At 34.4% G+C, this 12,489-nt stretch overlaps 2 protein-coding genes across 3 annotated transcripts; one reads left to right on the top strand and one right to left on the bottom strand.

The window, feature by feature from the left end:
- Positions 1 to 902: 902 nt before the first annotated feature.
- Positions 903 to 5,244, bottom strand: LOC115446901 (glycerol-3-phosphate phosphatase). 2 transcript variants are annotated; one of them, XM_037438841.1, is made up of 5 exons: positions 5,002 to 5,244; positions 3,726 to 3,886; positions 2,950 to 3,087; positions 2,193 to 2,536; positions 903 to 1,719 (listed from the first exon to the last, which is right to left on the bottom strand). In XM_037438841.1, exons 2-5 carry the CDS (start codon positions 3,837 to 3,839, stop codon positions 1,548 to 1,550), a joined length of 768 nt encoding a protein of 255 aa, XP_037294738.1. In that variant the 5' UTR covers positions 3,840 to 3,886; positions 5,002 to 5,244; the 3' UTR covers positions 903 to 1,547. The 2 variants fall into 2 exon arrangements, with proteins under 2 accessions (XP_037294738.1, XP_030029593.1); XM_030173733.2 differs by lacking the exon at positions 5,002 to 5,244 and adding an exon at positions 4,614 to 4,923.
- Positions 5,245 to 5,500: 256 nt separating this feature from the next.
- Positions 5,501 to 9,039, top strand: LOC115446903 (enoyl-CoA delta isomerase 2). Its single transcript, XM_030173738.1, has 3 exons — positions 5,501 to 6,070; positions 6,210 to 6,299; positions 7,295 to 9,039. Exons 1-3 carry the CDS (start codon positions 5,702 to 5,704, stop codon positions 7,592 to 7,594), a joined length of 759 nt encoding a protein of 252 aa, XP_030029598.1. The 5' UTR covers positions 5,501 to 5,701; the 3' UTR covers positions 7,595 to 9,039.
- Positions 9,040 to 12,489: the final 3,450 nt, after the last annotated feature.

Here is a 12,489-nt window from a genome sequence, read left to right as displayed (position 1 = left end):
TCGTTTAGCTTTCAATTAGCACCACTAGAATTTCGTTGATATTGGACCTTTGGGTTTTAGTAAAGCTTTAACGATGTTTTGATAGTAAGAATTTCGTTGATTAAACTTAAACTTCGACGATGCTGAGATTTCCGCAAAATGAAATAGAATTTTGATAATTCTGTTTGTTGGGTTCAGTATAATTTCAGCATGCTACCATTACCATTTTTAATCATTTTTTTGTAATCGGTGACTATTTAGTACGTGCATGTGGTACAAATTATGTGAATTTTAAGATAACACCTAATTTTCGCCCTGTGTGTTGCGTCCCATGACGTGATAGAGTCCTATCGCCATATGTGGCACAAATTCCAGACTTCGTGCTGATTCTGATGAGAACACTCCAAATCACTTTTCTGTCCCGGGATTCGAACCCCGAGACCTCAGAGCGGTATCGTTGGGCGCATGCAATTAAACTACGCCATCGAGTCAGTCAAAATTTAAGAATATACTTGGAGTTTCTACCTAAATTCCTTTTAACTAAATAATAATCTTAAAATGCAGGTTTGCATTTTGCAAGCAAGTTTCACGTACCCGATGCAGGCAACTCTTTGAAGGCAGTTATAGAAAAATAGCCACAAAGTATGTTTTGCATGCGATGATGGACAAAGGTGACGTAACTGAAAGTGGTCTGTAGGTATTCGACATGAAATATGCTGATTGCGCTAGTTTTCATTGCATCTAATATATTTCAAACAATTAATTGCAAAGTTGTAAACGGAAATAAACGGAGCGCAAGATAGCACTGTAATCTACTTAATAAGATAACATTTTTTTTTATCGGTCTTAATTTACTGATTAAAAGTTCTTAACTTGAAGTAAAATTTTACCAAGGATTGTGGGTTCATAAAAAAACGTACTAATCATATCTCATTGGCTTGTATTTTTCACATAAAAACAGTATATATTTATCTACATAACTTGCTCTGTATTTACACATAGATTAAAAATATAAATAGCAATAAAAGACTGAATAATGCTCTGCAAATTTAGCATTCTGTTAATGACATGCTATGTTCATTTTGTCAGTGTTATTACGTCATGAAACTTGACAATGCAAGCAATAATATAATGGCTTTAATAATATAATGGGAAGTACACTGGACTGCCGTGTTGGTGGTGGCGAGTTCCATCCCTTCCCATGGCACACAATTTTACTTCCTGATACATTGGTTTTAATGAGAAAATAAAAGTCCCTATTTGATCTACCTCGCTTTTTAGCCATGTCAGTTGACAATAGGAGACTACCGTCAAAATAGTACCGTGAGTGGTCAATTAAAGACTTTGAGTCATAAGCCGTTAAGCTTTAACTTTATGTACAAAATTATGCATCATCAAATGAACAAAATCTCCACAATTAACACCAACCTAGAGAGCAATTACTGGATTAGCTACTGATAAATATCACACTGAAATACTTTAAAATTAAGTTATTACAATTCTTTAACAATTGACCTATTTGGCTTACTACATCTATGATTAGCTAATGTAATTCACTACAATTGGTACTAGGAAGGTACTAGAGAAATTATATCCCCCAGTTTAGGTAAGACAACATCAGGTAATGGTGGTTTTTTCTCATTGCGTATTTTTTCTATATCCTTTGTAGAAGTGACTCCAGACAACACCAATAAAGTTTGGAAACCGCACCTTACACCCAGCTCAATATCGGTGTTACATCTGAAAGAAAAAAAAAAGCTACAGTATTGGAAAGTCACTGAAGTATTTATAATGAGCAATTAATAATAATATCAGCCCTGTATTATATACTTGCCCACTGCTGAGCACGGGCCTCCTCTACTACTGAAAGAGATTAGGCCTTAGTCTACCACGCTGGCCTAGTGCGGATTGGTAGACTTCACACACCTTCGAAATTCCTATAAAGAACTTCTCCGATGTGCAGGTTTCCTCACGATGTTTTCCTTCACCGTTAAAGCGAACGATAAATTCACAAAGAATACACACATGATTTTTTAGAAAAGTCAGAGGTGTGTGCCCTTGGGGTTTGAACCTGCGGACATTCGTCTCAGCAGTCCGTTCCACACCCAACTAGGCTATCGCCGCGATTAAAACCGATGAGCAATTACCTACATGAAAAAATTATTGGTAGGATTTTTTTGTACATAAGTAATCTATGAAAAAAATTGTCTTACCTGTCTCCAATCATCAAAGTTCTTGCAGGATTTAGGCCACAGGATTCCAGAAATTTTCTCACATAAGCATGGGGTTTGCCTAGGACAAGTGCTTTCCTCTCTGAGCATGTTTCAACCGCTCGCACCAGAGTACCTGTACCAGGCACTACAATGGAACCAGCTTTTGGAAATCTCTCATCAGTGTTAGTGGCTATAAACAGACACTCTTCAGATGAGAGATAGGATGCGGCTTTCATGAATTTTGGGTAACTCACATGTTCATCAAAGCCCACAACTACAGCTCCAACTTCTGGATCTAGTTCTGATGGTTTCATATTTTTGAAGTCTGGTTTAACTTCATCTGGCTGGAATAAAATATAAAAAAAATATTATACTCAACCAATTTGTAGAAAAAATATTTAAACATACCAAAAGAGATATAGATAAAAAAAACTGTCAGATGTATATACTGGGGGTGGAATGGGGTGCCGGGTGGTAATTACCTCCCATGACTCTCTATAACAACTGAGACCCTAATTACTTCTAATATCAAAAAACAATGTATAACAATTTACCCTGCATGACAGTGTAAACTGGCAAAATTTTGCATGGAATGATATTATTCTATATGCCAATTTTTATTGTCTCAAAAATGTTGTGATGCGTTATATCCTTTGTAATAAGACAAGACATCAAACATCTCAGGATAGTAGGTAAGCAACCATGTCATCAAGACCTTTGATTTTGCAGTATAATATTATCAATTATGTTTACTTACCCCAACACCAATGTGCCTTATACCAACAGCTTTCAATTCTTCACCAATGCCATTAGAGCCTAACAAATAAACCTTTTTTGTAAACCCTATGCCTTTCAAATAATGGGCCACCAAATACGCAGTTGATAAAATCTCTTCCTGGAAAGGAAATAATTAAATATTGAACTTTACTAAATTCTATAACTTTAAACATTAATGAGAATAGGGGACCGTCCTGTGTTTGATTTTGTACATTATTCTATATGTAATGGTTAATAATACGAAAAAGAAACCTTCTTGCGAAAACTGCATTAAAATTGGTTAAAAAATGAGCCAGTAATTCATATTTCAAATATTACTATGTGCCGAAGTGGGCGTGAAGTGGGGATATCGCTTCATCTCGTTTTTTCGCACGCGTCGTAATGTCCGATGACGTCACACGTGGCTATTTCGTCTCTTTTCTGTTTCTTATTAATTACCCCTTCCACCGAAATTCAAAGACTTATAACTGGTTAATTTTTTACCGGATTTTAATAATTCCTTCTGTGTTATAATTTATATTATGTAAATATTTGATAATAGTAAAGAACAAAAATGAGTCCGGTACCCTATTAGACTTCTCCATTAAGAAAAAAAAAATTGATCTATGCAAAAATTAGTTTAATAATATACAATTATTGAGATGAGTTTAAAATTTCTTTAAGTGCAGTAAATTGTAATGGACTTGTTATGAATAAATAGGTCTAGCATTATGTATTAAAGAATAAAATATCTAAATGGTTTCCAAGTTAACTAACCTCACTGGCTATAAAGCCTAATTGTTGAGCTTTTGCAGCAAAATCTCTACGAATTTTTGTTGAATTATTTGTCACATAAAATATCCTCTTTCCTAGTTTACGAAAATAGTTCATAGCATCAGCTGATCCAGGTATAGCATTATTGTCTATCCACAAAACACCTGAAACATTAAAAATAGCTTTGATTAACAATAGCTTTATTAAAAAAAATACAAAACAAGGTACCCTACATATCTTAATCTAACTTTTATATACTTATATGATATGACACAACCCTTAAACAAGGGAACTTATTTCAACTAAGTTTATAGTTTGGAATTTGTTTTAATTTAATAATGATTTATTCTTAGCAGTGGTTGAATTGTATTTGTCCTTTAGAGGAGATAAATTTTAAGCTTTACTGGATTCTTGTACATTTTGTGAGAAATCTAGCATCAAATTGAAATAACATAGTGTTTGTGAAAAGGGGAGGCATGGGAGGCACTGCCATTTTTTTTAAACAGAGATTATTTTTTGTGACTGTTCAATCTTCGCGCCATCTAAGGCCGACACTGAAATAGAGGGTGGTAAACTTTGTCGGTCTCTGGCGGGTACCCATGGTACACCACTGCGTAAATAGCTAATTGCTGACAATGGCTTTATCTGTATGTATGTTGTTTTGTGGAATATAAATCATATCATGTACTCTGAGTGATATAAAATAAACTTTACATTATTCCAGGGCATGGCTTATTTAAAAGTCTAATTTCATGTAATTCCATTAAGCAGTTTATGCGTTTAGTCAGAATAAATATCAAACCATAATTATTTTAAAAGATGGTATATGTATTAAAAGTATGATGTTATCAAATCTCAGTTGTAATATCTAGAAAATTATAAGTGCCTCACCATCGCAGTCGGTTAAAACAGTGTCGAAAGAGTTCAGAAATTCTTGAACTTGATCGTGTGAAGCCTCATGAAGATTAAGGACTGCTGATTTAAACATTTTGCTAGTAAAACCTAAGTTTCTTTGTATATATATTTGTGTATCACGTGAATTAATGTTAGAACTGAGTTTAAAAAATAATTTACTATTCCTAACTAAATTACGTATTAATCTAACCATTCCACTGTTACATGAAATTTGATCAAGAAAATATTTTATTCACTACATATAACCTAAAACTAAATTTGCAGTCATTAGAGGTCAATTTAGTGTCATTCATAGAGTAGGTAATATACCATCGCAGTACTGTAACTTACATAATATTAGGTTTATATCAAAATGATTACTTACAACTTTCAAAGAATAAGACGTAGTTGTTTTTGTAAAAATTTAAAACCAGTTATTTGCCTTATGTTTATATAAATTATAAACGGTATAAATTATAAAGAAAATAATTACAACAATGTATAATTTATTTTGGCTGCATGGTTTTAAAACTTAGCTAGATCGTTGTAGGTGATGTTGCCAAATGGAAAGATTTACTCAAATTAAGTGAATTCAAACGCTATGGTGAAATGGGGGCGTTTTTCACACGCACACACATCACACATTTATACTTTTCGATAAGTGTGTTCCGTCCCATAATGTGATAGGGGGCAATCCTAATGCCATATCGGGCACAAATTTTAGACCGGGCTGATACTAAGCCGAAAAACCCAAATTGCTCGACCCGGGATTAGAGGGGCGTTTTTCGAAAGGAAGAATAAATTTGGTTAAAGTTCGTAATAATGTGAAATGACTAAAAGGGTTTTACAAGGATACATCTGGCAACTGTGTTGACATTTGTCAATTTCATTTCCTAATTCCTATTTAGCAATGAACACTCATAACATAATATATTCCACCGATAGAACCTTGTAATTACTGTAAATTTTTATTAAAGTTTGGCGGAACGCAAAGTATTTAAATGTTCATATTCATTAAAAAAATCTATAACATAAGTTGAAGTATTTATGTGAAACATTACTCATTTTTAATATTTGGCTTAAAAATGGATTCTGGCACTATTATCGAAATAAACCAAGGGGCCGTAAAAATCATAAAATATAATAAACCGGCCCGAAAAAATGCCATTGATGCGGATATGTATATACGAGTAAAAAACATTCTAAATGAAGCTGCAGAGGATGACAATGTTTCCGTTATCGTGTTGACCGGCGCCGGAGATTTCTATAGCAGTGGTAATGATTTCTCAGCAGCTTTAGAGAAGCCCTCAGAGAATAATTTAAGAATTTTAAGTGACTACATAAATGCATTCATAACATTCCCGAAGATACTTGTTGCTGTTGTAAATGGGCCAGCCATTGGTATTGCTGCCACTACTTTAGCCTTATGTGATCTAGTGTTTGCAGCTGAAAATGTAAGTAATCCTAGAATATGATTTACAACAATTAAATACTATTAGTATAAGTCTTAATTACTAATACTTTAGATTTATAAGAATATTTTTATGAGCTTTTAAAATATTTATGTAATAATGTGTTATCTTTATTTTCCAGTCATATATTTACACGCCATTTACAAAACTTGGTATTGTAGCTGAAGGTTGCTCATCATATACATTCCCACGACTCATAGGAGACAGAAAGGTAATTATTTAAATTAGACAAACATTATTATTCACTTAGGTTTTTTTGTCTTAAACTAAGACATTATTACAATACAATTCTAATCTATACTTTAATATAATGATATTTTGCATTTAAGATATGGACATTGAATTAGTGTTCTGAAAATGTGTCCTAATTACATTAAATTATATAATGCATACAATACTATATATTTTTTAATCAGGCTTAGTATGGAATAGGGGACTGGAGTACACTAAGAACAAACTAATTCTGATGCAATCTGATATGGTTAAAGTCCAGACAATGAATAAGAGTTGCCTTTATAAAACATCATTGAGGATGAAATGGATAAAAAAAACTATACTGTAAAAATTTTAAAAGCAAGATAATAAACTTCTTATCTTTATATCAATCACCTTTATAGTCTCATAACACATTTGCTGTGGGTTATATAGATATAATAGAATAATAAAGATTATTATAAAACAAAGTCAGTCAAAGAATATTGCAATCTAGGAATGAAAGATAAATACATTAGAGGTAATTTATCACTTGCTTAGGCTTTGCTGGTGTAAAAACATTGTTTAAATTATAAGTTCTTATCATTCTTTGCAACAAAAAAAAAAATACTATGAGTTAGACTGTTGATAATCTGATTTAATTGGGTTATATGAGTGTTCATAAAACTGGTATACTTGCACAAGTGAACTGTATGTACAAACATATTTACCAATAATAACATAAATATGTAATAATAATTTGGTTTATTGGTAGGTAGAAAATTAAGAACATATAGCTTACAAAACTGGGCATGTTGTTTAATCAATATTTTATGTGCAAAAGGGCCTTAATTGTGATTTGACAAAGCCTAATCGTCCAGTTAAGTGGTTGTTTGGGTAATAATTCAGGTTATGCCTATTTAAATACCAAATGCCAGGATACCCAGGCCTGCATACCCAGGCATGACATTCGCCACAATAGCAACGCCTACTTATAATTTTTACTTTTTTCAGGCAGCTGAAATGTTGATGTTTAATCATAAAATGACAGCAAAAGAAGCATTAGACTGTGGGTTTGTAAATTACCTTTACAAACCTGAAGAAATTCAAAGCAAAGTATGGGACAAGATTACTGAAGTGTCAAAATTATCTTCAACTTCCTTATTTGCTACTAAAAACTTGATACGAGGAGTAATACAAAGTAAACTTTTAAATGCAAACAAGAGAGAAATGGAAGAACTTGACAAGATATGGCAAGCAGGGGGATATTTAAATACTGCACAAAATGTATTCACAAAGAAAAGTAAATTATAATTATGAATGTCCTAGTCTACCCTAAAATTTACTATGGAACAATGAAGATGGAATATCTGTGAAAAATTGTTTATTACAGGTACACTATGTAGGTACTAGGTAGTATGTATTATAAGTTGGGACCGATTTATAGGTATCACTTAATAATATAATATAATAATATCAGCCCTGTATAATATGAGATGGGTTAGACCATAGTCTACCATACTGGCCTAGTGTAGATAGGTAGACTTCACACACCCTCGAAATTTCTATAGAGGTATGTAGGTTTCCTCAACATGTTTTCCTTTACCATTAAAGCAAGTGATGAGAATAATTGTCAAAAAATACACACATAATTTTGTCAAGAGTCAGAGTTGTGTGCCCTTTGGTTTTGAACCTGCGTACATTCATCTCGGTAGTCTATTTTACTCCCAACAAGGCTATCGCCGCCGTACTATGCTATCGTCGCCACAACATGAATACAACTTGAAAAGCCTATATATAATATGAAGGAAAAACGCCTAAGTATGCAACACTAGGTGTTGCTTGTGACTTCGCCTGCGTGAAATGCCTTTTTCGTTAAAACACTGGCGATTCTGAACGCTACCTGTACTACGCTAGCGCTACCTATTTAAGATTTATGTGTTCATATCTATGTCAATACATGATTTGGTCTAAATGTGTGCCAAATTTAATTTAAATTCTTTTAGCTGTTTCTTCTTACAAACATCCGAACATTTTCACAAATTATCGCATTTATAATACAATATCATGTGAGATTAATTAGGTGTTAGGTTTTTTTTAATTCAGTATACAATTTGCTGGTAACATTCCATAAAATTATGTTTATTTCTATTTAATCGATGAGCATTTTATTTTTACAAATTTTCGCAATCAGACTAGATTACCCCGGTTGCGTAGGTAGTTGTAATTATTGGATAATTGGTATGACTATGACGCTGACTCTCGGTGTCGGGCATAGTAATATTGTTTTATTTTTCATAAACTTGGGTGCTAAGCTGACACTAATTGTGTGTAGAAAAAGTTCAGACGCCGAATAATAGGATTACGTACTTGCGACAAATTTCTAATCCTGGATTATTTTCCTACTTAGCCTTTTTCATAAGCTTGGATGTCTAGAATGCAACATAATATTTAATTCATTGTCCTAAAGCAAAAAAAAGATATCGCATATTATAGTGGAAATATGCATCATACCATGTGTTTAAACATTTATGCAAAAACCAGCTATGATGGTCAAAATATGCAAATGTGGCGAGTTATAATAATCCATGCTTTAATTGTAAGTAAAATAAAGAAGTTATATGTATAATATACATGTACATAGTATGAAGAGAAAAATGGCAATGTTACTATAATTTAATTGGGTATGTAATAGTAGATACCTTATACTAAAATTTTTATCAGTTTTTGTTATAAAATAAATGTTGTTATTATTATGACGTGTGTCTTACTTTTTGTCTATGAATGTAGAGGAAACTGGAATAATTTTCTATAAATACCAATATCTGGCTAAAATGCTGGGAATGCGGTTCAAAGCATTTTCACCTCAAAGAAAGCCAGCAAAAACCGCGCCTTTCATAATAATCGCGTTGTGAAAGGCCCTCTTTTTGTTTTGGCAGTAAGTGTTTCGCAAAAAGTGTTTTTACCACTACCGCCCAGCCGCATGGGCGCCTGGACGACTGTTGGTGTTGACCCTCCCGGAGAGATGAAAAACGTCGGGCAACCGCCGTAATATTTTTTATTACTACTTACTCAGTTGCAACTCGAAGTCATAAGGTTGGTGTGATACCCTGTGGTTCTGAAAACCGTTGTAAAGCCGTTGGTCCTGCGCCCGGTCTCTCTCAGGGCATGTCGCATTATCTGTCGACTATGAGAGTGAAGGAACAGAAAGGGCATCTGTGTATTGCGCACAAACTTGTGCCCTATAATATTATGGAATGAAATATTTTTTTTGAACCTGTAATATGTTATACATTATTTAGATACCGTCAATATTAACTCTACCACCAGTTCGGAAAGCAGTTCTCATCAGAGAAGAACGGGCAAGAAACTCTGGTGTTGATCTTTTCAAAATCAGTATAAACTACAGTACATGATACACAGAAAAGAGAAAAATTACAATTGTTTTCTTTTTATTGCTGTTTAGAGCAGTTTATTTATATGCTTATAAAATAGTTAATAAAAGAAATTTCCATACGAGTGCACAATCCTCTCAAGAATCATGAAATATAATACTTAAAATAACGCTAGCAATAAGTTATAGCAATCGAAATGGGCAGAACAGTCCACACAAGCAGCACCCGTTCACGAGTATGACGAATATGCCTGCCGTCGGCCTCCTTAATCATATTGTAAGGAAGTGGCCGACCCGTCACACGACATCGTTATGTCCTGCGTCCATGGCTGATCCTCATTGAGATTGACTGCCGTGGCTGAAATTCGATTAGAAAGGGATTCACTCATTTATCTAAAACTCATTAAATTAAAACTCTACCTCATTCAACAACATACCAATAAAATCCTGCAGTGGCCTACGGTGCATTAGGGGTGAATGCGGGTTACTCTGGAATGAGGTGCCTAGTCGTGTTCCGCACCTACACCTGTGCAGTGATACCCAGTGCAGCCAGCCCATTTCCATCTTAGCACACCGACACACACATACTTACTACACTTATTTCCCATATTAGTCGCCTTTTACGGCAGGCAGGTGATGCCGTAGTGGAGTTTTCTAAACATCTTCAGATTCCAGGGTGGCAGAGGCTGGTTAGTCGCCCACCGTTGCTTCTGCGCTGCAAGCGCGTATTAATGATCACTTAAAATCTGGTACCTACACAATCTTATATATCCTTATCCTTTAAAAGGGCTATTATCACTCAGAACATACAAGATAGGAACCAACTTTGCATTCTGTCATGTTATATTACCATTAATGCCCAGTAACTATACAGTTAAGATTAAAGATAGTCCTTTGTTTTGGAATGCGACAGAGTTCGCACACGTCTGTATGGCTATAGATTCGTCTAAGCAATTGGTATAATCTACTTAGTTTTGAGAAATTTATGAAGTTTCTACGAAAAAAAGGCAATTGAATCCATAAGCGATACAATGAAATGCGACGTGTAGGCCCAGGCGTATTTCGTCTTGGTCCACCTCCGTACCACCCGTAGTCCGCGGCCACCCCAGAAGTCCTGATTGAGTTGTACTTAAATACCTACTGAATTTTGAGGTCATCTTCTACTGCTACTACTTTTTAAAACCACCATATTTTTTATTGTACGTCTCAGCCCCAACTACAAATTTATTCTAGTTACTATGAAAATAAAACGGCCATATTGATGTCTCCCATATAATGCTGCGTAGTGGCTAGTGCCATTTTTCTGACGACCCAATCCGGGCCTCAGTGGGCGCAGTAAATTTACTTTATACAGTCATCTTATGTTCTTAGTTGCATAAATACACATAAAAAATGCTCAAGCTCGTACGAGCTGTGAGTACCACAGTTACAGCGTAACTTTTGTCGTGTCTGGTTTTTACGTTTAGCCCATAAGATAATAGGCTAGCCGTTTGCAAAGAGTCTTAAAATAATACCCACCCTAAACAACATATGTACAATTTTGGCTTTCTACTATAACGTAGTTTATAATTTATTTAAAAAAAATGACAAAGTCTGGATTAAGATAGAGAATTACTTAGATAAGTAGGTAAAGTTCCATGAAAAGTGTGGCAATAATGAATATAGATTATTGTTAATATTATCATATATATCATACCTAGAAACCAGTTCTGCTGCATTAACGAAGTTCAACAAGGTTTTATGTACCCTTAGTAGGTATATCATAACTCTAAATTGCTTCAATTTTCAACTTAGCAAATATGCATGCCGTCTTAACTGCATATTAGACTATTAAACCTTGCTTAACTTACGCAGGTCAGGGAGCTCAGGGAAAGGTCCCAGAACCTAATAGATTAAGATATCTATGTTCTCTCCCTGCTCATTCTCTCAAAACATTTTATTCACACGAGCTTTATCCTCACACTTAATGCACGATCGTGCATGGACGGGTATTAGTCGCTAGTCGAGAGCCCGAGGCACGCAATACGATGAATACGGTACCCACCCATTAGTACTTTTATAACTGATTACTGTAGTCCATAGAATACATAGTGAAAATGGATCAATCAAGAATGATGATGATCGAGTTATTCTTAAATAACGCGTAGTTAGCGGTTAGGATAGTTCATTGAAATCGGTCTATAGCAGCATCCACACATTGAAGCCTAAACTTACGAACATTTTGCGTTCTTTTTCTTCACTCCTATCTCGGTAACCGTGCTCCTTCCCCTACTACATGTTCTCCCTTATATTCCGGGACCGCTGCGATTGTTAATCGGGCGATCGCCTGTATACCTACTGTTCGCAGAATTTCCCGGCGTCAACTGCAGGCCTTCAATGAAAAAAAAGTATTAGGTAGGAGTTAAATCTGACCACCAGGCATCGTCCTAATATGCACATTGCACAAAGCTGTTTTTTAGAACAAAGTTTGATTTGAAAATTATACGCGCACTCAGGACACATCTTACTCTTCAATGCGCTACCGTGGATATTATATTATTTAAAGCAGGAAGGTACTATAATATTAAGTGGTCGAATAGACTGTGATAATGTTTACCTTCATACATAGATTTTTATAGTAAGCAGTCGCCTTCGCCCGTCGAATTTAATATTTTATTTGTAACACATACTTATACGCGTAACTTGTATTTTTTTTCTGCTCACCTTTTATCTGAACTTTAATTATGCCATATTTAGGTACAAAGGTTTTTTATATCGTAATATCCGTATAGATACCTACTATATTATAATTATAAAGGTACTTACTTTTATACAT

The sequence above is a fragment of the Manduca sexta genome, chromosome 15 (assembly GCF_014839805.1).
Source record: "Manduca sexta isolate Smith_Timp_Sample1 chromosome 15, JHU_Msex_v1.0, whole genome shotgun sequence".
Classification (NCBI taxonomy): Eukaryota; Metazoa; Arthropoda; class Insecta; order Lepidoptera; family Sphingidae; genus Manduca; species Manduca sexta.
Note: the sequence above shows the minus strand (reverse complement) of the source record. Positions and strands in the feature narration are given on the sequence as shown.

What these genes read in the sequence shown, in the direction of transcription:
- LOC115446901 (XM_030173733.2), bottom strand. Translation starts at nt 4,830, where the DNA reads ATGGTTAGATTAATACGTAATTTAGTTAGGAATAGTAAATTATTTTTT. An exon ending in TAAGGCACATTGGTGTTGGG is followed by an intron (nt 2,537 to 2,949) that starts GTAAGTAAACAT and finishes ATTTTATTCCAG; the next exon opens with CCAGATGAAGTTAAACCAGA. An exon ending in ACTTTGATGATTGGAGACAG is followed by an intron (nt 1,720 to 2,192) that starts GTAAGACAATTT and finishes TTTTTCTTTCAG; the next exon opens with ATGTAACACCGATATTGAGC.
- LOC115446903 (XM_030173738.1), top strand. Translation starts at nt 5,702, where the DNA reads ATGGATTCTGGCACTATTATCGAAATAAACCAAGGGGCCGTAAAAATC. An exon ending in TAGTGTTTGCAGCTGAAAAT is followed by an intron (nt 6,071 to 6,209) that starts GTAAGTAATCCT and finishes TTTATTTTCCAG; the next exon opens with TCATATATTTACACGCCATT. An exon ending in GACTCATAGGAGACAGAAAG is followed by an intron (nt 6,300 to 7,294) that starts GTAATTATTTAA and finishes TACTTTTTTCAG; the next exon opens with GCAGCTGAAATGTTGATGTT.